Source organism: Artemia franciscana, chromosome 20 (assembly GCF_032884065.1).
Source record: "Artemia franciscana chromosome 20, ASM3288406v1, whole genome shotgun sequence".
NCBI classification, from domain to species: Eukaryota; Metazoa; Arthropoda; class Branchiopoda; order Anostraca; family Artemiidae; genus Artemia; species Artemia franciscana.
The window spans coordinates 1,940,220-1,966,208 of NC_088882.1; the positions used below are offsets into that span (position 1 = coordinate 1,940,220).

The following is a 25,989-nucleotide window of genomic DNA, read 5'->3' on the forward strand; positions in this document are numbered from 1 at the left end:
GATTAGCGGTAATATGTCCCCTGTTTTCTCACCCTGACTTTAATTTTTGGCTTAAAGGTACACACTTGAAAAAAAAGTGAGAAGAAAATTAATTTCTCGTTAATCAATCAATCAATAAATCAATTTATTAATACTAAAAGAAAAACTATTACAAAAGTAAAGCGGTTACTAGGCCCAAGAAGCTTTGCTTGCAATGGATCACAGAGAACAAGAAGAAAAAAAACACTTTTGTAAAATATAAATAAAAAAAAACTGGAACAAGACAAGGACATTTAACAGATTGGATATTTAACAGATAGAAGATTTAGAAGGAGATTTAACTAATAGCTGAAAATGATTTTAAAAGAAGAGAAGAGAGACATACAAATTAGGATAGACTTAAAAAGAGAGAGAGAAAAATTATGGAACTGGAAAGACCCGACGAAATAATGTCTTTGCAGGAAGAAAAAGAGGGATATCCGAAAGGACGGAGTTCCATAATAGAATTGATTGATATACAGGAGACCTCTGGGCTGCTGTAGAAGATATTTTTGGTAAAATAAATCGTCGAGAAGAATTACGTAAAGAAGAAGAGTACCTACCTGAGCCTGTCCATGAGAAAAATCGCTGCAGAGGTGGTGGGAGAGTACCTAGAAAAGCAGAATGTGCTAAATAAAGAGTACTTTTACCTATAATATGATACAGCGAAGCTATTCCAGTATCACTATAAAGATCAGAGGAAGGGTAAAGCCGAGGGAGAGGAAAAGTAGCCTTCACTGCCCTATTTTGGGCTCTTTGAAGTGAGCAGAGTAGAGATTTCTTAATATTACTCCAGACAGAGCAGCAATAAGAAAAAGAAATGAAATGAGATATTAGAAATAAGAAACAATATATTTGAAATAAGAAATGAGCCTTTGGGACTCAATAGTTAAAGGAAAGGTGTTTCTTCTTTTTTAATGTACACATGCAATTTGTTATTGACAATTGAATAATTTGTCAATGGTGGCGAGGAGAGGTATTTCTGCATGACCAACACTGGTCAGGAATATGTTAAATCCTATTGAATTTTTATGGAACAATGGTCCCTAATGTGTAATCATTTTATTTTAATAGAGCAGAACTCTGCTTATCAGAAGCAGAAGGGGAGCAGAACTAGGATAGCAGCACTAATTCTTCTATTTAGACTATGACCACCTGCGGCAAAGAATATAAGACACTAAATAAAAATGAGCCTTTGGAACTCTTACATGGGTATAATTGGGCTGAAACTACTGTTGCCCAGGAGTGAAGCTAGAGTTTTGAGTTTGAAGGGGGTATAAAGAATGTGCCGACGAAATTATCCAGTGTGCCAATAAATGTGGACACATAAGCTAAATAAAGCACCAAAGACGCCAAAAGATACCCCCTAATTTTGGGGTTGGGGAGTTCCCATTTAACTGCGCTCCTGCTAGTGTCCCTTACTGTACAGCGTTGTCTAGCAGAACTGCAAGTAAACAAAAAAACCTTAAATTAAGTTCAAGTTTAATTGTTGAAAATCGATTCCAATTAAAATCAAAAGTTAAATTCATAAGCACAAAGAAGTAAAAACCAAAAGAAAAAAAAAACAATTTGGAAAAATGAGTCTTTTATTGTCAGGCTAATGCAGAGTAGATTAATTAAGTTAATGTAAATAGTATTTTTATTTAAATTTGTACAACGATCCTTATTATTTTCTGGGCAACATTAGGTGGTGTTGAATACATGTTATTTTCTCGGAAACAAATCTGAATAACTTTCTTCAGTTTCTCATGCTTACTGATTTGTTGGTTAAACTAATAAATAAAAATAACTTAGTAAAATAAAAGGTAATTATCGGTTATATAATAGACACTCGGGAAGGGGAGGTCGGTTAATGCTAATGAAATGAAACAAAATATGATGAATACATAATTGTTTAGAAACAAATTTGGACTATATATTTGCACATTAGGGGGGGTGGGTGGTAAAGCATAGCATATATTAAGTTTGATATATTTTTTTTTTGGACACCAACCCCTTATCCTGGAGAAATATAATTGTCTGTTCTTCGGTCCCTGGCAAATCCCTGATCTTAACTTGAACATCCATGGTGAGACACTATTTTATATCACTAGTCAAAGCAAACTAACCGGTTATTATCCCATCTGATCTTTGCCATCCAAATGATCGACAGTATAAAGAAGTTACTTGGCCAGTTTCTTGTGTCGGAATTTTATAGTGTCTATTATATAACCGATAAGCACCAAATAAAATGAATGCAAAATAATAACAATATTTTTATTTCAGATCTATGCTCAATACTCAGATCTCGGTTTTGGCATCCGACGAGAGTTATTTTTCTTGCATTTAGAAGACGGCTTATTTGGATGTCAAGTGAATGAGTCTGTAGATGTATTACAATTATTTGAAATTAGCAAATTATGTGACGGAGTTCCTAACTGTTTTATGGGTTCAGATGAGCTCAGACGGGACCTGAAATGTACAGGTAAGCATTGGGGGAGCAATTTAGTAGCTTGGGGGAGCAAGGGGACGGCTATTCCGTGGCGCAGCCTCTGAAGAGGCATCGATACATCGATATATATATAAATGTAATGTTTGTCTGTCCGTTTGTCTGTCTGTTTGTAAGTCTGTACTAAAAAAACTAACGAAAAAAATAAAAAACTAAAAAAAAAAAAATAATAAATAAAGATAAAAAAATGAAAAAAAAATAATAAAAATGTAAAAATAAAAAATAAAATAAAAAAGAAAGGAAAAAAACTAAAAGAAAAACTAAAAAAAAAGAAAAAAAATCTAAAAAAAAAACAAAAAAAACAAAAATTAACAAAAAATTGCAATATAACCAGTACATCATATCTAGGTTACCCATGTATGACTGAATATATCAGTAATATAATCTAATTTGTTAAGTCATGAGTTAAATTATAAAAATTCTCGTATACTTTAGCTCCCTATGAGGCTTTTTATTCTATAACACTGGTAGAAACAATATAATAATTAATGAATGCAGAGAAAAAGTTAAGTGTAACTAACATTAAGCTACATCACCAGGAGGGATAGGGGTATCAGCAATGATGACCGTTTGAAAGCTCCGTAAAATTTAATCTTCAAAAACTACAAAAACTATATTAAATAATGATTATATATTTCAGCCCAAGAATGGATTCTTGTAAGCCTCCTTCCCAGTTATATGCGTTTGGTTTTTTTCGAGGGGGGGGGAGGTCGACAATAAAAACAATAGTTTGTTTTATAATTTGAATAAGCGTTACCTATAGGAAATATTGAGGGGTTGGGAGGGGTTCTTTGAGGCTTTCCTTTCTTTTAATAAAATATGCGTAAACTGCCCTTGAATAAAATTTCACATTTTCTCGTAAATTCACTGTTATAAGCTGTCATTAATATAAACTTGTTCATCATTAAGTCTTTCCCATGGTATCTCTGAACGCATAATCCGTACATTTTTAATCTTAATTTTAGGCAAACACCAGAACTTACGCAGAAAATGTCCAAAAACATCCACGATTTCTCATGTTCGCTTATTGATTGTTTATTCTAATGTCTCTTCCCTCTCCACCATAGTTATTACTTTTCCTAGAGATAAATCCTTTCTGAGGGGGTGCCCAGTTTTAGAATCATGTGCACCAGGTATCACGGGCCCAGCGTGGCGGGAGTGTGCCAAGTCTGGTGGAGCTGTGTGGGACTCGCGGCGCTCTGATATGTACACGGTAAAGGGGGTAAAGGGGTTAAAGGGTGGTAAAAGGGGGGCGTGTGTTGATTTCATAGAAATATGGCGAAGAAGAGTCAGACGCTCCTAGAGCTGCATTTCTATTTTTTTAAGAAAGTTTTGTTTTTTCCCTACCCACAACTTCCTATGTGTAAATATTACTATAACGACGTTAAATTGAATCCGGCTGCACATTTAAAATATTATAGCCTAAATTGAGAAGCAGTAGCAAAAAAAAAAAAAAAAAAAACACTGACCTTCTTCAAAAGGTAAGGAAATGCAAATAATTTCAAGGTTATAGCATATAATATCTCAGAGAGTCATTCAATGATATAACTTAGTCAAACAACTGGAAGGTTTTGTATATGAAGAGTAAATAAAACAATGGCCTCATAATTTAGTATTTTAAAGTTGTAGCTTTAGGTGTCAATTTCCATCTTTGAGAACTCTAAGTGTTGGCCCCTGCAAATGAAGTGAGGGGAGGAACAACCTCACTCTCCTAAATCTCGAGGTTTTCCCTGTGCTTTGGCTATTTTGGGCTCTTCCTCTGAATTTGCACCCCCTCGGGTTCAAAAATAATATGTTGCGAAAATGTCAAATTATTAATAAACAAGTGATTGCCTTATTAATTAATAAGTGATTACCCAATCATAGTCATTTTTGTATTTCATGATTTATATGAGATTGGTGCTTCATCGCTTGACAGTAACACGGGGACCGTTCAAGAAAATATAGCGAGAGGAGTCAAGGATTTTTTCTACAAAACCGATTTTTTCAAAATATAGGGGGGAAATTGTCCATATAGGCCCGTATATCCTTTCAGTGAGTCAACATTTACAACATCGAAAGAAGGTTCACATATCATATTATTGAATTTGCTTTATTCACTAATAAAAATAATTCGAATTCCAGAGTAATAGTAGATTCAAATTATCAGTTTACAACATCAGCTACTTTACGTAAGGTCTATGTGGAATGGTCTATCATTGGTCACCTGAAATAATTAAACAGTTCATGGTAGCGACCTGTAAGTAAGGAGTGACCCGGCTCAATGGTAACCGAAACTCTAATAAGCGAAATTTTAATACCAGTAGATATATCGAAAGTATCGGATTTTTATACTGACGTCAAATATATAAGTTTCATTAAGTTTGGTCTTACTTATCAAACGTTACGAGCCTGATAAAATCTGCCGTATTTTCGAAAAAGGGGAAACGCCCTCTAAAAGCCGTATAATCTTAATGGAAATCACACCATCAGATTCAGCGTATCAGGGAACCTTACTGTAGAGGTTTCAAGCTCCTATCTGCAAAAATTTGCATTTTTTGCCAGAAGAAAGAAAACGGATGCGTGTTTATTTCCTTTTGTCTTTTTCTCAGGAGCAATCGTATCAACCCAGTCATCCTAGAATATCAGGAGAGGGTTCATTCAAGTGGAAATTGAAATTTCTGGTGCCCTTTTTAAATGACCAAAAAATTGAAGGTCTCCCTCCCACGCCCCTCTTTTCTCCAAATCGTTTGATCAAAATTCTGAGATATTTATTTTGTTCAGCATACTTGAAAGAGTGAATAACTATGCCTTTGGAGATATCGTTATCCCCCCACAGCCCCTGGGGAAAGGCCTTTAAGTTACAGAATTTTCCCATTGCTTACGTATAGTATTTTTTATTGGGAAGTATGCGTAAATTTTTTGGATGTTTGGGGGGGGGGCAAATTTTCTGATGGTGGGATTTTTCTCGGGGATAATTTTCCATGAGGAGGTAAGTTTCCAATGGGTGAATTTTTCAGGGATATATTACACAGCGGGAATTTGCCATCATTCCTATACGAAATTCGTCTTATGCCTTGCTTTCTCTTCGCCTACTCAATTTTACGCGTGGAGATGTTAAATTTAATTGCCCGGGGTAAATTTTCACCAGGAATGAATTATCTAGAGAATAGATAACTTCGAGGACCACACTGCCTTTCCATGACGAAAGTAAAACAGTTCAAAATAGGGATGATACCTTTTTATTGACAGTGAATAGATATAAAATTATTTAACTGGATATTTCGAACACATATACAGTGTTCATCATCAGCAGTAAAACTCCTGATGATGAACACTGTATATGTGTTCGAAATATCCAGTTAAATAATTTTATATCTATTCACTGTCAATAAAAAGGTATCATCCCTATTTTGAACTGTTTTACTTTCGCTAGAGAATACATCCGTGGGGAGGAACAAATTCCATTGAGGTGTAGCCAGATTTCCCGGTACTATTTATAGAGCGATGAGAAATTAAATAAAAAAAGTTTTTTCCAACTGAAAGTAAGGAGCAACATTAAAACTTAAGACAAACGGAAATTATTACGTACACGAGGAGGATTGCTCTTCTTTGACCCCTCGATCTTTACGCTAAGTTTTGAATTATGTCCTAATTCTTTAAGAACGACTTCTGAAAGACTACGTTCGTTGGATTAGAACAATAAGAAGCTTTGTCAAAAGTACTAAAAACTCAAGACAGACAGGCAATGTAAATCAGAGTCATATGTCGGAGTTCAAAGACTTGCGATCTGACCAACTCTGTAAAAAGCTAAATGCCATTGTAGAATGTAATATTCCTTTGGCATTCAGCATCAAAGACAGACAGGCAATGTATAGCCACTGTAAATCAGAGTCCTATGTAAGGATTCAAAGACTTGCGATCTGAATAACTGTAATAAGCTAAATGCCGAATGTGATATTCCTTTGGCATTCAGCATCTCCGAACTTTGAATTTCAAATCATGAAACAAGCTTGAATTTCAAACTTGCGTGTTTTCTTGTTGTAATTAAGCAAATTTTTCAATTTTGTAAGTAAATTTAAATGATTTTCTTAGGAAGAAGTCCGAGTAATATGATAAGCAGTAATAATGATAAGTAATAATAGTAAATACGATGAGTCCGAGTAATATGACAGCAGTAATATGATGTCTTAGTGTAATAATAGATCTGAAACTAATTAATCAGATAATATCATTGTCATGTCCTTTTTGTGGTTGCCACAGCTAAAGGCTTGTTATAAAATTCTACATTTCATAAGGAATTTATAAACCCAAAGTATTAGGCAATGGTCCATTCCTTGAAAATGTGTTTATAAAAATCACTTATAAAATGTAAAACCTCTTTAATAGAATCTGTAAACATTCCATTCATCTATTAAGCTAACAGGCTACCCTATCAGCTTTTGCAAATACATCATCTATTTAATCCCCCCCCCTGAAAAAAGAAACCAAAAAACAACAAACTTGGGTAAAATTCTAGTTACTTGACTTCTTGCTATCTCGGAAAGGGTTTAGGCTAGGAAAGTGAAACTTCCAGGGATGGGTCTAAAGGCTAAAGTATGTCAGAGGAAGTTATTCTAAAGTACCCACATCCACTCCTTCTCCCTCTAGAGGATCCTGAAATTTGCCTACATGACAGGTCTGTACCTATTGAAATTTTGACAAAACAACATTTTTTCTTAATTTTTAGTTACTAGTTGATTTTTCTCCTTGTTGTTGCCTTTAGTTCTGAAAAATGCAATTCCTGTTATTTGAGTAGAATTTTGAGCCATATCAATGATTTTTTTTTCAAAATTTAGGAAATGTATTTGCATATCTTTAAAACCTTATAAAATGGAATTGAGCAAAGCTTATGAAGCTGAAAACAATTTTGTTGTACTTCAATTAAGCAGAAGATCTATTTTGCAAGGTTTCACTTTAAAAACACACTTATTTTTAAAGGTCATCAAAGATCAGGGCCCTCTAGAGGGAGAAGGAGTGGAGGTAGCTGCTTCAAAACACCTTCCTGGGACTTATTTTAGTCTTTAGATTCATCCCTGAAAGTTTCATTTTTCTAACCTAAACCCTTTCTGTTAGCCAGAAGTCAATTAACTAGAATTGTACCCAAATTTGTAATTTCCTTGTGAAGACATTTACTACAATTCCCTAGAACAGACAGGGCTTGCATTAAATACTGAATAGTCAGTTAGCAGGTTAAGCCACAAAAAACAAGGAAAAGCTTTAATAGGGAGCAAAGCTTGAACATACTAAATAGAACTAAAATACAAATTAAATTTGAGGAGCATGGAGGGTAGGGCTTAAAAGTCATATACATTATTAAAACCAGCAAATAAACAAAATAGCTTCATTTTTGGTAATATTGAACTTATGCATCCATGGGTGGATACAGAGCAAAATCTTGGGGGAGGCCCCATGTGACAAGGTAGCCAACAAGCAAAATATTTTTTTTTTTGGGGGGGGGGGTAATGCTACAAAGGTGCCAATAATTGACTAAATTGACAAGTTTATTTTAAAAAAAGAAAAAAAAAGGAAAAAGGTTGCCAGAAAAAATCTTGGGCACAGGAGGGGGGCAGGTCTTTCTGACCCCCTAGAGCCACCAATGTATGCATCATATTTTGAATAACAACACTAGAAGACCTTGTTTTGTTAATATGTATGCTTCTGGAAATAAAATATTAGGTTACATATATATCATGAAAAGAGAAATCACCAATGCAACAGCACAAAAAAAAAGAAAAAAAAAAGAAGGAGAGACAGAAGAAAAGGAAGACTGTTTTCCTAAATTAGTGATTAATATAGACGCGCCACCCCAACATCCAACAGCACCTGGTCACTGAACTACATTTAAAACATCAACTCTGATAAAACATCAACTCTACATTTAAAACATCAAACATCTTCACATAAACATAAAACATCATAAAACATCAACTCTACATTTAAAACATCTTCACATAAACATAAAACATCAACTCTACATTTAAAACATCAAACATCTTCACATAAACATAAAACATCATAAAGCATCAACTCTACATTTAAAACATCAAACATCTTCAAACATCAACTCTGGAGCTTCAAATAGAACAATCCTTAGATTGCTCCAAACTGAAATTTAAGGTAATTTAAGGGAAGCTGTTTTTATCCTTCCTGCAGAAAAACTTCAACCATATGTACTTGATTGATCCTTGTTTTTTCTTTGGTGTTCATCTATCTCTATTAGTGAAGATTTAGAATTATCAGTGTTGGATATGGTGCTAGAGTAACTTGCAGTACGTTGTCACTCTTTACCTTTATTTTGTTTTGTTTGTTTCATTTTAGTCTAGATTTGTGTATTTATTCTAGCTGCTTAATAGCTACATATTTCATGGCAATTTTATTCAGTTTGTTTTTGGAATAATTTTAATAAGCTGAAAAAAACATACAAAAATAGTAGAGAAACTAATATTGTAAGTATTGTCAACTCATGGGATTGCATGTCTCAAGATAAATAAGTACTGTGTTATTGTTTTTTCCAAAAATTTGTTTTAGAAAATTTGGGATGTCAGAATTACAGTTGAATATGTCAAAATTAGGTTTTTACAAAGCTTTGTTCTGCAGTCTCAAATAGCAATTACAAATTTGGGTACTTGTATGATACACCGCTCAAGAAGTGAAGATAGGTTAATCCTAAGAAATTATATCAAGTATGATAAAAATATAATACTTTAGAAATGAATTTCGGCTACAAATTTGCACATTAGGGGGTGGGGGTAAAGTATAGTGGATCCGCCTGCAAAATTTATTAGCTACAATTATTCTGGTATTATGAAGTAAGAATTGTTTTCTGACTTCAAACTGTCCAAATACTTTACCCCCTCCCCCTACTTAATGTGTGAATATATATCCCAAACTGTATATTTTCCATCTATTCTATCACTTCACTTTGTCTATTCTCGCATTAAGTTGAAAGAAACCAGTTTACATTGTGTCAATGCATGAACAACTTGAGCAGCAAGGGGTATATCATGCAAGTACCTAAATTTTTGTGTATAATTTTATTTTTACTTTATACATATGGTACTGAGAAAAATATGTGGACTTTTGGTTTAGAATGAAGTTTCCAAATCTATATATCAGTTTTTTTTTATGGTATAAGAAATGTAATGTAAATTAAAGAGAATAAATTAAAAGAATGCATGCATTTAATATCTTTCCATTTGAATTGGTGACATCATACTTTGGTGATCAAGTGTAAAGATTATAGTTTTAACAAAAAGCTATCTTCCAAGAACTGATTATCATGGTACATTGAACTTCAAAGAAGAAGAAAAAGAAGACAAGAACACTGTTGATGCCCTAAAATTAATATATTTATTTTTTATGCACTGTATTGTTTCAAATAGATATTGAAGTAAAATTATCAAAGTTTACAAATATGTTGTCTTTTGTTTTCTTGTAAACAGGGTTGTCTTTTTTAACTGTTGTCTTTTTTATTTTTTTTTGTCTTCAAGTTTTTTGCCTTAGTTTCTTTTTTATTCACTGGGTTGTCATTTGTAACTGATGGATTTTCTTTTTTTGCCATCTGAACCTTTGTTCAGACCTATGTATTTTTACCTATGTATTTCGATATTTTTTTTTTTTTTGATATGTTTTATTTAAACACTTCATTAAACATTTCAAACATGTTCAGTATATTATTTTTATAACGTTTCAAAAAGCAATGTCAAATAGTTTTATTTAAATTTTGTTTTATAAACAATGGTATTTTTTATTTCAGGTGACTGCCCTTTAACTACTGGAAAAAGATGTCAAAACGGCGCATGTCTAGATCACCAGTGTATATGTAATGACGGTTTTGGAGGAAAGGGGTGTGAAATCCCTGGTAAGTCAAATTTATTTCCCTTTGGTGTAACCATAGATTATCTGTTAATTTTTATCGATTCAGCTCAAACATAAGAGCATGGAGGAGAAGGCCTCCATATCTCTTATGGTCCAATAAGAGAGGCACACTTACTCCCGCCGTTTACCCGTGCCAAATTAACCAAACACTTAGAAAACTATAGGTTCTGTCACTATCTTAGCTCTATGACCATCTACCTTGGTTCTACTGCCCTTTGGAATGAAGCATGGACAGATAATAGATAGACATATCTATTAACAAATGAACTAATATCATTTTTATACAATCCTAGTAAGGGGGGGATTAATGCCGAGTTTATTTCTCACTCAATTGGACTATCTGTCTTGGCTTATTCTACAATTAGCCATGACTTGATGACCACAACTATTCCATTTTAATTCATCATTTACTAACATCATTTTTATACAATCCTAGTAAGGGGGGATTAATCCCAGGTTTATTTCTCACTCAATTGGACTATCTGTCTTGGCTTTTTCTAAACTAGCCACGACTTGACAACCACAAATATTCCATTGTAATTCAAATGTTTGAATTAAGTACTTTTTCTTGGATGGGATATATAAAGGCTGAAAAAGTGTACTTAATGGCCATTTCTTTTCAGTTTTTCCAGAGGTTTTCTTTAGACTGATACTGAGGGGATATCCCTTACATCTTACATAGCATCAGTGCTACCTCTTCGAATATTGGAAGTTCTTGCACATGATAGGGAATATTTGTAAAAATAACTTTTTATTATTTAAAATAACATTGTGTTTTACTTTAGATTTCTCTACAGAATATAGTAGTTGTTGATTTCTATGACTCTTTACCAATATTAAAGATTTGGCACAATATTAAGGTACCTAAGAATGATGCGCTGGATAATATTCCTCCATCCCACCCAGTTCAAATATTATAGATGAGTATACCAAGGCATCCAAAATTTTGAAGTGTCTTGTCTTTTTTATTTTTTTGCAGGGGTATATCCTTGCTTGCAGATACGAGTATTCCTAGTGAGTTTGCATTCTGTAATTTCAGTCGTTATTGCCTCTTTTGGGCTTGATAGCTATTGGAATACTTGGGCGCGGTGAAAAAAATACCTAAAAAGATAGACTGGAGTTCAGTAAATACATATTTCCTAATCACAAATCTAAACAGAGTCAGGTTTCAAGGTCAAAGTGTAGGTGAAGTGTGTTTTGCTCTTAATGCTATTGTATTCTTCCTGAAATCCACTTCGTTCTAACCAACTGAATGGCGCGCTGGATTTACAAACCTTTGTCTGAAGGGCGAGGGTTCGATTCCTGGTGTGGCCATTTATTTGCTTTGGGACGGGTATCAGTGACGTGACTCTGCAAGTTCAGCAGAGGCGACCCAGCTCTAAATGGGTACCTGGAGAAATATGGGGAAGGTAAGCAGGAAGGGTGTGCGAAAGTAGAGGATGGCTGGCCCCCATCCCCTATTGCACTTCCTGGATGAAGGGTCTTGAGAGGGAGATCAGCACTGTCAGTTTGAAATTAAGAGTCTAGTGCCATATCCTTTTATTCTTCCTGAGTACAATTCTTAGAAATATAATTTATTATTCATGTAGAATTTTGTGAACATGTGTAAACATGCTAGTTTGCTAGTCTAAGGGGGAGGGGTATAAGAATAGAGTTGAAGTATGTTTTACTTTTAATGCTGTTCCATTCTTTCTGAAGAAAATTTCTTAGAAATATAATTTCATATTTATTTAGAAGTTCGTGCGCATGCCCGCATTTGCTACTCTGCTAGTCTTAGGGGGAGGAGTATAAGAATATTTTATACAAAAGGATTTGGAAATATTAAATAGGGCTTTTTGATGCAGCAATTCTTCTTCTTTTTTCTAGGAAGGTTTTTTTGGACCATTTCTGGGGGAGATCCCGAATGCCACCCATCTTTCATGTAGTTACGTCTTTTTGTATCTCTGAAAATTTTTAGCATTCGTTTTGTTTTGAGACTGTATCTTAGCTACTTTCTCAAGTTCTGTAAAAAACAGTTTGTTTCCTCTTTTATGTATAGTTTTGTCATAGATGGTACAATTTTTCTGACCTCTTTTATATTGATTTAAGCTCTTGGCCTCTTTTATATTTATTTAGCCTCTTTTGGGTGAAGGAAGTATTAGCATTTTTGGGCGCGGTAAAACAACGCCTATAGGAATAGTAGTGAGTCATTTATAAAATGCTATTTATCTTAATTACAAAAAAAGATTTGGCAAGTTTCAGGGTCAAAATTGATCTTTTTTTCAATGTTTTAATGAGGTAATTACCTAGCTATTTGTTCAAGTCGTACATTTAAATGAATTAGATGGATAGTTCAGTATGAGGATGAACCTTGTTTTTGTCTTCGCATGTTACAAAACCAAATAATTTTGATTTTACTAATTAAGGAAACGATTTCATCAATTATTTGGGGAAAAAATGGAAATTTTCGGTAATTTTGAAAACAACTGGAAGAATACTGATGTTTTGTGATTGGGATCCTCCTCTTGTGTATGTGTGTAATCACAGCAATTGAAAATGTTTCTAAATTGAATTGTTTCCTGGAAGAACTAATAATATTTTTGTTTTCCCTTACTAAATTAGATCGTTAAAGGTCCTTGGAAATGCCCAGAGATTTTGGTGGATGTCAAAAATGAGTGGATAAGGCCGACCTCTATCTCTTCCTCCTCCGAAATTTCGGATACGATATACATTGATAAGATGGTTATATTGACCAATAAAATCATACAAAAATAAAAGGCAGTGATCACCAAAAAAGCCTCCATGACCTGTAGAGGGGGCAGAAGGGGCGTATGCTTTTTAAACATTAACTCATTGACAAAACAAAAGAAGGTGAAAGAGAGAATACTGGAGAATTTCAGCATTTTGTGGCAAATTCTTCTGATCGCTTAGCAAAACTAGACCGGCTCTACTGGAAGTCAAGCAGTTATAAAATTCATCGATAAGAAGTATAATAGTAATAAGCAAAAAATCATATAGAAACCCAAATTTTTTAAATTAGTCGTTTGTAAGTGCTAAACGATTGGCATTCCCCAGCCAAATCAAATATATATATATATATATATATATATATATATATATATATATATATATATATATATATATATATATATATATACTAGCTGTTGGGGTGGCGCTTCGCGCCACCCCAACACTTAGTTGGTGGGGGCGCTTCGTGCCCCCCAAGCCCCCCCGCGCGCGTAAGTCGTTACGCGCCATATTAGTTACGCGCCATTGTAGTTGTGTCCCTATGTCCCACCTGTGAATATAGATATATATATATATATATATATATATATATATATATATGTTTTTAACTACGTAAAACTTGCGAATATACAACATTCTTTGCTGTCCCATTGTCTGTGCATATAAATAGATTGTCAGGTTTACCGACTCTTGAACATGCAACATATAATGGTCCATGGGAAAACAATCCGTATTCAGATCTATACCTCATGATTCTAATGATTGCCCTTGAGCTTTGTTGATGGTGATTGCTAATCGACCATTCCCTGAGTCGCCATCGTCATTTATATATCCCCCTGTGCACCCCGGCGTCCACTTTGTAGTTATGTCCCTGTGTCCCGGTCGTCATTTATATTCCCTGTGTCCCGGTCGTCATTTGTGTCCCGGTGTCCCAGTCTGTGATTTCTCTTTGAGCGTCCCGGGCGTCATTTATATTCCTTGTGTCCCGGTGTCCCGGTCGTCATTCATATCCCCCTGTGCCCCCGGCGTCCCCGTTGTAGTTGTGTCATTTATATTCCCTGTGTCCCGGTCGTCATCCCGGTATACATTCGTTTTTGAATTGGTATATGATGAAATAAATTTTTAATTTTTTCCCTTTTTTTCCTTTTAGTTTTTTTTTATTGGTTTTGACCTTTTTTTTAGGTTTTTTAGTTTCTTTCTTTTTCTTTTTAGTTTTTTTTTGAAGTTTTTATCTTTTTAGTTTTTTTACTTTTATTTATATTTTTTTAGTTTTCTTTTTCTCCTTTATTTTTCAGTTTTTTTCCTTTTTTTAGTTTTTTTTTTCTTTTTTAGTTCTTTTAGTTTTTACCTTTTTAGTTTTTTTTAGTTTTTTAGATTAAATTTTGTTTTAGTTTTTCACCTTTTTTCTTTTTAGTTTTTTATTGGTTTTTACCTTTTTTTTAGCTTTTTTATTTTTTTCCATTTCTTCTTTTTACTTTATTTTTAGTTTTTATCTTTTTTATTTTTTTTTATGTTTATTTTTAATTTTATTAGTTTTCTTTTTCTCTTCTATTTTTCAGTTTTTTCCTTTTTTTTAGTTTTTTTTTTAGTTTTTAGTTTTTTAAGTTTTTTCTTTTTTTATTTTTTTTATTTTTTTTAGTTTTTCGGCTGTTTTATTTTTTTATTAGTTTTTATTTTTTTTTGTAGTTTTTGCCTTTTTTTAGTTTTTTCATTTTTTTTTTTTAGTTTTTAGTTTTTTACCTTTTTTAGCCTAACCAGGATTTGAACCTGGGACCTTCATTCTCCGTTCTGACACCCTCTCTCACCGAGTGACTACTCCAGCATGTTCATTTTGGTGTTTTAAATGGTATATTATTAACCAAATTAATGTGTTTTACAATATACTAAGCATCGTCATAACAAAAATGACGACAACTAATTTCATGACGTCAGCCGACACAGAAACATGACGTCACCTGATCCACGATCCACAGATCCACAGACAACTTATTTTTATATAGATAGATATATATATATATATGTATATATATATATGTATATATATATACACAAATGTGTATATAAATATTAGTGTATGTATCAGGGGTCCCAATTAGAAGGACGGAGGAATAGGAGGGTAATTACTCCCTCCCATATTTGTTTGCCCCCTTCCCTTTAGAATTCATGAAAAATACTTAGTTTGGTACATATATTAAAGATTATCTTCTGTTTTTTGAATTTTCATTGAAAGAATCGAAAAAAAACCGCCAAAATTACAGATCCTACTGTTAGAGTAACGGAATTTGAATATTATGAGGGCTATGGAGCTGATAGTTTGACCAGTCAGGTACAATAGAGACATATATGACCGATTCAAAAATGTCCTTAGTCGGGAGTGGGGATCAAGTTATGAACAGTATTTTCCATAGGCCACTATTTTTTGGGGGAAGAGTCTTTCACGTCATTCTTGGGAATTCCATCAACTGTATGTACCATTGGATTTTGATTTTTAGGTACAAGTGATTAGGACAAATTGTCTAGATATGTCAGGTCTTTTTCAATTATTTTTATTTTATAATCTTTTTAAATACAAACAGTTTTTGCTAATACCCCTCTGAATTTGGAAATAGACTTAATTTAATGCTTAAATTTTATTTTCAGATGAAAACGAGTGCAAGTACAGACCCTGTGATGTTTTTGCTCAGTGTAAAAATACTTTAGGAGGTTTTTATTGTAATTGCTTACCCGGTTATGCTGGCGATGGATTTAATTGTACTGGTAAGTTGACATATTTGAATTTCATTCACAATCTCCCCTTTTCCTTTACTTCTATACGTATATTTAGTTCAATTTGTGCTAAAACTTCAGTAGCATATATTCACTTTTAACATCATTTTTAATGTGCGTCATCATCAAAGAGAGAATAAAATATTTATTCATGCTAAGCTATTTCAATATGCTCTAATTGTTAGGATTCTTCATCGTCATTTCTATGACGTCATTCAATGTCAGTCATATATTCGTCATTCATCGTCATCGTAATTTTAATTTTTCTAAAAAAATTGAGTCGAGACTCTAGCCACAAAGACCTAATATCTCCACGTGCATATTAAAAATAATAATAATAATATAGTACCAATAGCTGCTGGGCTATTGATACCCTCTCCACATCGGGCATGGCATTTTGAGATAGGTTAGCCTATCTCTTTTTTTTTGTAGAAGAGGAATCTGTTCAATTGGTTGTTTTCAAATTTGTAGATTTTATTTCAATTCAGTTTTTTTTAGTTTCAGATTTAAGCAAAATTTAAATTAACTGTAGCTAATCGGCTGGAATAGTTGCTAAGAGAACTGGTCTTGGAAAAGTGAAGAGAAAGAAAAATGAAAAAAAAGGGGAATGAATAGCTTAAACCAATGCTTTTTCGCTCATGTTTAGTTCAGATGCAAAGTAAACACCCTAGATTTTTGGAAATCCTACGTGGTTCAACCCATAGGAGTATCTATTGAACACAATCATCTCTGGAAAAAAAAAAACAAAACAAAATGAGTAAACATGCATCCATGACCCTCCTTCTCGAAAAAAAGCAAAATTTTGCATTTCTTTCATAAGGACCAGAAAGATTTGTAACATGGTCCTGTAATCAAAACCCACCGGGATGTTGTGTTGTTTACCAGTTAGTAACTTAGACTTATTCTCCGCAGGGCGTTTGCCAGGGGTAAGTGCGATAAAAAAGCAAGAAAAACGAAGCTTGATTTGTTGATTCTAAAAAAAAATATGAACTTCATTTTTGGGATTGAATCAACTTTGAGATGTTGTTTATTTTTGGTTTCTGATAATCATTTTACGAATTTCGTAAAAAAGGAGGATTATAGCTTGGAAAACTGAATCGTTGAATCTAAAAAGTTGGAATTCTTGAGATCTTTGGTGTTGAAAATTCCTTTATATTTATTTCAAGCCAGTTCCTTACAAATTTGTTTTCGTTCTGAATATCTTTCACTCGATTCACTTCCTCAGAATGGCTTGATGATGATGATGATGATTTTATGAAGTGAATAAGCCTTTACAAGTATTTCACTGCTAATACTACAGAGAAAGAAAAAAAAACTGTATAAATATGTACAAATATACAAAACTATAAAAAATATTTGGTAAAAAATATAATATAATATTTAAAAAATATAAAAAACTAATAAATGCTACAATCAAAGGGAACAATCAGGTATAAATATCAAATATAAACATCAAATCTGTCTTCTAGTTGAATACAAAAATCTTTTCAAACATTTCCTTAATACTTTATCAGAAATTACTGAGTTAGTACAAAATGGGAAATTAATTCTCAAAGAATGGAGTTCTAGTTCCATACCAAAATGTTGTAAAAACAAACAGGGCAAGTAAACATGAAGTGACTACAAGTTTCACTTTCATTCACACTTGATTAGAAAGTATTCTAATGGGCAGGGGCGTATGTACCGACAGGCTGTGGTGATTATAGCCCAGTGTGGTAATTTTAAATAACTGAAATATCTAGAAACATGCTCTTTCGGGACACGTTAACAAAACTTCGTGAATCAAGAGTCTGGGAGAAGTAATCAGAACTATTGGAGTGCCCTATGGCTTACCATATGTCGTAAAGAAAGCTTTAAGGGAAATGGAAACCTCCTGGGAGATTGTAAAGAGGGAGCTTTGAATAGATTGGGTTAGAGGTGGAGTATGAGTAGTTGTGTTGAAGTCACGTGGCTTGGTGCTGCGGTGAGTTGTTGTTAGTTAGTTTGTTAGTTTAGCTATTGCTTAAATCAGTTTTTTCAAAACTTTTGCCATATGTGCTTGTTAACCCCTTCTTGTGTAACCCCCTTTTTTATAATTTTCGTAACACTGAGTACCCTTCGTAAAAGAAAATGAATGCATCTTGATAATAATCAAAATAAATTGTTTTTTTTTTACATACCCAAAATAGTTTTAATAGGGAAATTGAAGGATTTATAAAGAATAGGAATAAAATTTTGAATATATGAGTTTATTTGGACCAATGAAAAGGATGAGATTGATTTTGCCGATATTGCAAATCGTCATAATTTTGGCTCTTTGGTTGCTAATTTTAATCCGGAATGTGGTTTCAAGTTCAATAGTCTGTTCCTCGGACAGTATAGGGCATATGGTCACTAAACTCCGTTCAACTCGTTCCCTCACTCGTTCCTTTCACCCTTGAGGCAATACATACTACACTTGTGAGAATACTGACTTAACCTATCAGAGGGGGGGGGGGGAGAATACAGGCCATGACCGTTAAAAGACAAATCTATTTAAAAAGCAAAAATGGGTTCGTATCGTCTCAACACCCTCCCCTTCTGGATAGTTCATGAGGCGCGCCTTTAGTTGTGACAAATCTCAAAATGCTGCCAAACAACTATAATTATGATAATTTATAATAGTTCTTTAAAAGCTGGGATTCCCAGTCGCAGCATCACTATATCATAATTTAGTTCTCTAATAGTGATTAGATCACCAGAGTCAACCCAAAGTCATTCATCAAATTGTTTTTGATGAGAGGGTAGTCATTCTTTCTTCCTCCCACCTTAAAGCGGGTCCAATGAACTTCAAGTCAATTTTTCAGTTTTGTTTGAGAAAATTCTATACCTTTTTCAACGGATGTTGGTTATTCGAAATTTAGCTTCAAGCAAAATGCCATTTTTGATCTTGTCAAGGTTATTTTTATGGTTGAAGAATGAATATATGCTTAATGTGAATGCTATGGTAAAATAGTCTCTTCTGAGATCAAAGTCATTATTGAGGGCAGGACCGTAACGAGATACTTATTCTAGGAAGTTATTAAGGTTGATTCGATTAGGTCAGGCCTATTGGCGTGTTCAGTCTTTGCTATACAGGTTGTTATTATTTATTCAAGCCGTTGACTTTTTTGTCTTAATACACCAGTCTTCAGTTATAAAGGGGTAGCACACCCAAGGAATGCCGACAGGACAGTAGCCTTGGGGCCCTGGCCTCCTAGATTTGCTTTTGAATTTTTTGGCATTTTTTCTTCAATTTATCTATTTTCAATTCAATTTATTCATTTCTTCAATGAATAAGTTTTCAATTTCTTATTCAATTTATCCATTTTTTCATTCCTCCCTCCTGAACGATTCATGCGTACGTGCCTGAATGCTGATAATTTTGTGGTCGGAATAGTGGCGCATGTTAGTCAGCAGTGAATCGTCCTGGCTTCAACGGTTTTATTTAGGTCCAGAAATATGGAATAATATTTCACCCGCGGCACTCATGGGGCTGACCATATTTGGTAGTTTAAAAACTGACCGAGGAAATGGTTTTTGAACAGAAATTTCATTTTAATGTTTATATTTTTTATGAAAAAGTTTTTATTTATTTATTTTTTTTTTTTAATGAGCAACTAATCAGATGAGAGTCAGTGGGTTGCAGCCTGTTGAAAATGATGTTCATTGTATAGTAGTCTGTAAATCAGCTCAGTTTAGTCCCATAAAAGCGTTAAAGATCCAGGGGTTTCAGTTTGTACATTTTTTACTTAAATTTATACTTATCTGTCGAGCAAAAGAAAAAAAAAATCACGGATCCGCCTTTGAACACAACCTCAATTCCAGTGCACGTAAGAGCACCTGATCCCTGTTATCAAAGTGGCGTTTTCAGACTAAAGTGTCCTGGTGTCAGCCAGTTTTAAAATAAGCCATAAATAGGCTTCTTTGCAACCTTGGCTGAAGCAAGGAATGTGGAGGTTTAATGAGACGGGAGAAAATAGATTAAAACGCTTTCTGATTCGACGGTTGAGTCTCTGGGGCCTGGCCCGCGGTCCAGTTAGGACTTTACTTTCTGTATATTTTTACATATTGGCTTCTGAAATTTTACGCAGAACAGTTTGTAAGGGCGAAGGGGAAATAGTGCAGTAAGGAAGCAGCTACATAAATCCTGCGAAATAGAAAAAACATCGTTTTTTATGGGGGGCTGCTGAGGGCCCCCTTTTCTCCAAGGTTTGGTTGCGTCTCTTGGCAGTTCTGACTAGGAGGGAATGCAAGTAGGTCAGAATGCAATCTTAGCCAGTGCCGTTGCAAGATGGAGAAGAACTAACTAAATTTTTGCGTACACCGTCAATAGTATAAAAAGCTATTTTTCAAAAAAAAGGCTATTTGTAAATGCAGGATGAATCAGGTAGTTTAATTGTGAGTATCACCCCCTCCCCAATTTGTCTTAAAATGAGTTCCTTGTGCGTATACACAGTCGTTTAGCGATTTCATGGGTAATAAACTATACTAAATGTGTGATCAACGTTCATTTTAAATATGGATATGTGATGTTTCATTAACAAATTTAGTGTGTTCAATGTTACTTGTGCTGTTACTTATAATATAATGTCATAAATCGTGTTCTTTCTTCATATGGAAACAATTCAATGGTTTCTACAACTTTAAAACAAAGTCGAGTGAGGAGAGGGGTGCTTTTTTTGCTTATAGTTTTAATTCTGAAAAAGATATGAGTATTTTTGGGGGGAATTTAAGGATTTTTTTTCAATTTTCCAAAATTCGAAATTTACCATTTTACAGTCAGTTTCTGTAGGCTTGAAATTGCTACTTTTGTGTTTTTTTTTTGAAAATTGTTTTCCTGGGTTTTGGTAGAAATGCCTCCTGGCAAGGGCAAACTGGTGAGTCCTGTTTTGGCAACCCTGTTTAAACACTGTGGTTTGATCTTTCCGTGACATGATGTTTTAGCTAATAAGGAAGAGCTGGAAAGTTTAATGCTCTTATAAGGTTTTCTGTCGCCAACTATAATTTCACTTGTTCTTTATTTGAGTCGTGTATCTGAAATAACGATTATACAACCAAATAACGAAAAAAAGCCTGAAGTGATGGTACCCGAAATAACGATTTTGGGAGGAAATATTCTATCCGTATTTTTGGTTCGGGTAAAAGTTGGGTATGGTATCTTAACATACACTGGTTTTTACTAGTATTTTTCTTGATTTCCCATGTAAAGCGGCTACGAACGTAATTTTGCATGCTGATTGTTAAGTTACGCTACGTTAATTGTAACTTTTCACACTTAAAGTGTAAAAATCTATAAAACCATCATGATCATCGTCTAAATCATCATAAGGAAGCTATTCAAAATGGAGGGGCTCCCACTTTCCGCCACACTTGGCATATTTTCCACTACGCTTTATACACGCTTGGCATACTTCCGGCACGTTTGGCGCGTGGCACCTTGTATATGCAGGGCGCCACCTCGTTTAAAAATTCAAACCGTAGAATGGAGATTCAGGCTCTGATAAAGTATGAATGCTTGTCTAGGAAAAGTCTGTTAATTTATTTCAAAATTTATTCGTTGATCATTCAGATATTTCACTTTATTGCCACTATGGCGACTTTTCTCTAACACAACATAAGCTTACGCAACGTGAAGTGCTATGTTGAGCTCGAGTCTATTTGGCACTAGGGATGTTACGGACAGAATTTTCTCGAAAAGATCGCGTAACGTAACGTCTTAAGTTGTGCTACTGTGAAGGTTTTGTGATGTAACGGGACATAACACTAATTATAAAGCTTTTAGTGACTGCATGCATTGATAAATGTTGGAAAAAATTAGCTTTCATTCGCTATATGAGTACATGCCCCCTGTCACTCTAGACCCTGTCACTCTACAGGTTTGCCAGACATGTAAAAAAAGAATATCCTTCATGGGCCAAGTTGTTTTTTTGGCGCCACTGTTGTCAGCACTAGCATGTGAAAAATGCATGTGTTCAGATCTGTGCCAGTCCACGGTAGGCTAAGGATGACAATCAAGGCTTGGCAGGGGAGCCCCCCTCCCTGTCAGAATCTTTACTCTGAACATATAGGTATTTCACTTAGTTTTGTAACTGGTAAAAATATTCACGGTAAAATTCGGTATTTAAATTTAATTTTATGGGCCCCCGTATAAAAAAAAGGTAAAGGAAACGGCATTAGACTTCACAGTCCGTAGCGGCGGTGCTAATTCCCGTTTCTTGGCACTTCAGACAGGAAGTGCAATGGGGGGGGGCTGGGGTGCCAACCATCCTGTGCATTCGCACACCCTTCCTGTTTACCTTCCCCAGATTTCTCCAGTTACCCATTTAGAGCTGGGTGGACTCTAGCTAAGCATACAGAGTCACTCCACGGATCCCCGTCCCAAACTAAACAATTGGGAACACTGGGATTTGAACCCGCGTACTCTCAAACAAAGGCTCCTGAATCCAGCGCACCAATCCACTCGGCCAGGACAGCCCCTGCATAATTGGCATTTTACCTATTTTACGTAATTTGCAATTTTTACCGGTATTCTATGTCTTTTACCGGTATTTTATATATTTTACTGACATATTTTACAACGCCATGCAATTTTCAGAGCTCTAATGCGTGAAGAGGCTGGCAAAGAGGATTTAACATGATTTTGTTTTGTGTAAAGCTATTTCCCCGGTTTAAAAGACTTCACTGAAGGATTAAAGTAATACACTGTTATGCCGAAAATGCATGTGTTCAGGTCAACTGGCGCATTACCCAGAAGTCACATAGACGCGTTGATCATTGGACTGGGTATGCCGATGCGCTATACCATGTACATCCAAGATGCGTTAGTGGTTATACCGTTTTATAAATTACATATGACAGAATTGTAGTAAATAATAAGGAATTGAAATATGATACATAATAGAAAGTAGATATTGCCAGGCTTTGCCTTGAATGATTGACAGTTGACAGTTGGGCTGGTTTTAGTTTCTCGTTCAGTACCATTGTTGTTCGTTTTAACTCTTGCAAATTTCTTTTATCAGTGGCTAACTGTCATATGTTGCTGACCCGATGATTCTTTTACTGCTTGGTATACTGTGGTATATGTGGTATACCGTCAATGTGGTATATATCAATTTGGTATACCATATCCATCCAAAATGCATTGTTTGCGTATAAATCAACCCCATTTAGCTCAAATCTCATTGAAAATAACTTCCATCGAACTAAACCCTCATCCAACTCAACCCTCGTGTAGCTCTACTCCCATACAACTCAACACCATTCAATCTAACGTGTTGCAGAGGTGAATTGAATGTGGCTTGATGGGGTTAAATGTGTTACGCTGAGCGAGATCGAGTTAAAAGGGGGTTGAGTTACATGGAAACAAAAATTATAGAGTGTTCATATCATTTCGTAGATTGTATATGACAAAATTTTTGTAAATATAAATATGATATAAAAATGGAAAATAGATATCGATATAGGCTTTCTTTGTGTAAAATGATCGACGAATGGCAGTTGTTCTTTTTTGCTCTTTTTTCTTTTACTTTTTTCTTTTTTTTTCACTCTGTTGGCTTCCTTTTGTCACTAAATGATAGTAACTGTTGCAACTTGTCATATATGTTCAGCTGCTTCAATAGATTACGCTTTAAGGTATTTTACTTTATGTCTCAACAAAATATTTTCCGCAACAACCTACTGCGCAAACCTACTGCGTCATAAATTTAAGCTGAATATTTAATATATAATGACATTAATTTCTGAAACCTCATCAGCTCAAGATTTTGTTTCACTCGGTTGTTCTATTTTTCAAATAGAAAATAAAAATTGTCGATTTTTACCTTGTTCAGCACAATTTAGAGAAAACCATTTTTGTAAAGCGTCCTGTACCTCTGCCTCTTCTTACTTTAGGAGCCTTGCTTTTTCAGTACTTAGGCTAAATTTTTATTGTGGTTTCTACCGTGCGAATACTGTTGTGCCGTGTGAGCACAACACTACCCAAGCTTTGGCTTGGGTAGTATATTTATATATATACTAGCTGTTGGGGTGGCGCTTCGCGCCACCCCAACACCTAGTTGGTGGGGGCAATTCGCCCCCCCAAGCCCGCCCCGCGCACGTAAGTTGTCACGCGCAATTGTAGTTGTGTCCCTATGTCCCGCCTGTGAATATATATATATATATATATATATATATATATATATATATATATATATATATATATATATATATATATATATATATATATATATATATGTTTTTAACCACGTAAAACTTGCGAATATACAACATTCTTTGCTGTCCCATTGTCTGTGCATATAAATAGATTGTCAGGTTTACCGACTCTTGAACATGCAACATATAATGGTCCATGGGAAAACAATCCGTATTCAGATCTATACCTCATGATTCTAATGATTGCCCTTGAGCTTTGTTGATGGTGATTGCTAATCGACCATTCCCTGTGTCGCCGTCGTCATTTATATATCCCCCTGTGCCCCCCGGCGTCCCCGCTGTAGTTGTGTCCCTGTGTCCCGGTCGTCATTTATATTCCCTGTGTCCCGGTCGTCATTTGTGTCCCGGTGTCCCAGTCTGTGATTTCTCTTTGAGTGTCCCGGGCGTCATTTATATTCCTTGTGTCCCGGTGTCCCGGTCGTCATTTGTGTCCCGGTGTCCCGGTCTGTATATACATTCGTTTTTGAATTGGTCTTTTTTTTAGTTTTTATTTTTTTACCTTTTTTTAGTTTTTTTAGTTATACCTCATGATTCTAATGATTGCCCTTGAGCTTTGTTGATGGTGATTGCTAATCGAACATTCCCTGTGTCCCCGTCGTCATTTATATATCCCCCTGTGCCCCCCGGCGTCCCCGTTGTAGTTGTGTCCCTGTGTCCCGGTCGTCATTCATATTCCCTGTGTCCCGGTCGTTATTTGTATCCCGGTGTCCCGGTCTGTATATACATTCGTTTTTGAAATGGTATATGATGAAATAAATTTTTGTATTTTTCCCCTTTTTTCTTTTTAGTTTTTTTTTTGGTTTTTACTTTTTTTTATTTTTTTTTTAGTTTTTTTCTTTTTTCTTTTTAGTTTTTTTTTATTTTATTTTTTTTATTTTTGTTTTTCTACTTTTTTTTCATTTTTTTTTCCTTTTTTCTTTTTTTTTAGTTTTTTTAGTTTTTTAGCTTTTTTTGTTTTTTTATTAGTTTTTAGTTTTTTTTTCTTTTTAGTTTTTTTGTAGTTTTTATCTTTTTTTTAGTTTTTTTAGTTTTTTTTTACTTATGTCCTGGTCGTCATTTATACTCCCTGTGTCCCGGTCGTCATTTGTGTCCCGGTGCTTTGTTGATGGTGATTGCTAATCGAACATTCCTTGTGTCCCGGTCGCTTTCTCTTTGAGTGTCCCGGTCGTCATTTATATTCCCTATGTGCCGGTGTCCCGGTCGTCATTTGTGTCCCGATGTCCCGGTCTGTAATTTCGTCAGTCGAAAACATGACGTCAGTCAACACACAAACATGACGTCACCCGACAGACCCACACACACACAGACAACTTATTTTTATATATTTAGATATTTTGCTTTGACGGTGACGTCATTAACGGTATTTAAGACATTTATTCACGGAAAAATGTTTAATTGTAAAATGACTGAAGAACCTACAATGGCAACAGCCGAGGAAGCTGCTCAAAGAGTTTATGCCAAAAAACTTGCTGCTGATAGAGAAAGTAAGAAAAGAAAGCGTTCCGAGGAATCACAAGAACAGCAAGAAAACAGGCTTGCGGCTAAAGAACGCAAAACCGCGCAGTTAGATGAAAATCCACCTGGACAGCGAGAGTCAAAACATATCAAAACTGAAAATGATAGCGATGATGATTGGGTTTGGGATTTTGACTTGGATAAGGTCATCAATGCCTACCAGATTTAAGTTAAAAAAAACAAAGGTTCGTCGATATGTACTTCATAGTGACGCTGAAAAATAAAGAAGAAAAAGAAAACTGAAAAAAGAAAAAAGGTAAAAAACTAAAAAAAAAACTAAAAAGAAAAAACACTCAAAGAGAAATTACAGACCGGGACACAAATGACGACCGAGACAGAGGGAATATAAGTGACGACCGGGAACC

At 34.6% G+C, this 25,989-nt stretch overlaps 1 protein-coding gene across 6 annotated transcripts in view; it reads left to right on the forward strand.

Moving 5' to 3' along the window:
* Positions 1 to 25,989, forward strand: part of LOC136040265 (uncharacterized) — a 293,795-nt gene that overhangs the window by 22,648 nt on the left and 245,158 nt on the right. For 5 of the 6 annotated variants that reach the window (XM_065724489.1, XM_065724490.1, XM_065724492.1 and 2 more), the window contains exons 3-5: positions 2,284 to 2,482; positions 10,284 to 10,388; positions 15,773 to 15,889. In XM_065724489.1, coding sequence (XP_065580561.1) covers positions 2,284 to 2,482; positions 10,284 to 10,388; positions 15,773 to 15,889 — 421 coding nt within the window. Of the gene's footprint in view, positions 1 to 2,283; positions 2,483 to 6,528; positions 6,554 to 10,283; positions 10,389 to 15,772; positions 15,890 to 25,989 lie in introns of those variants that run through there. The other variant, XM_065724491.1, reaches the window with a different exon arrangement.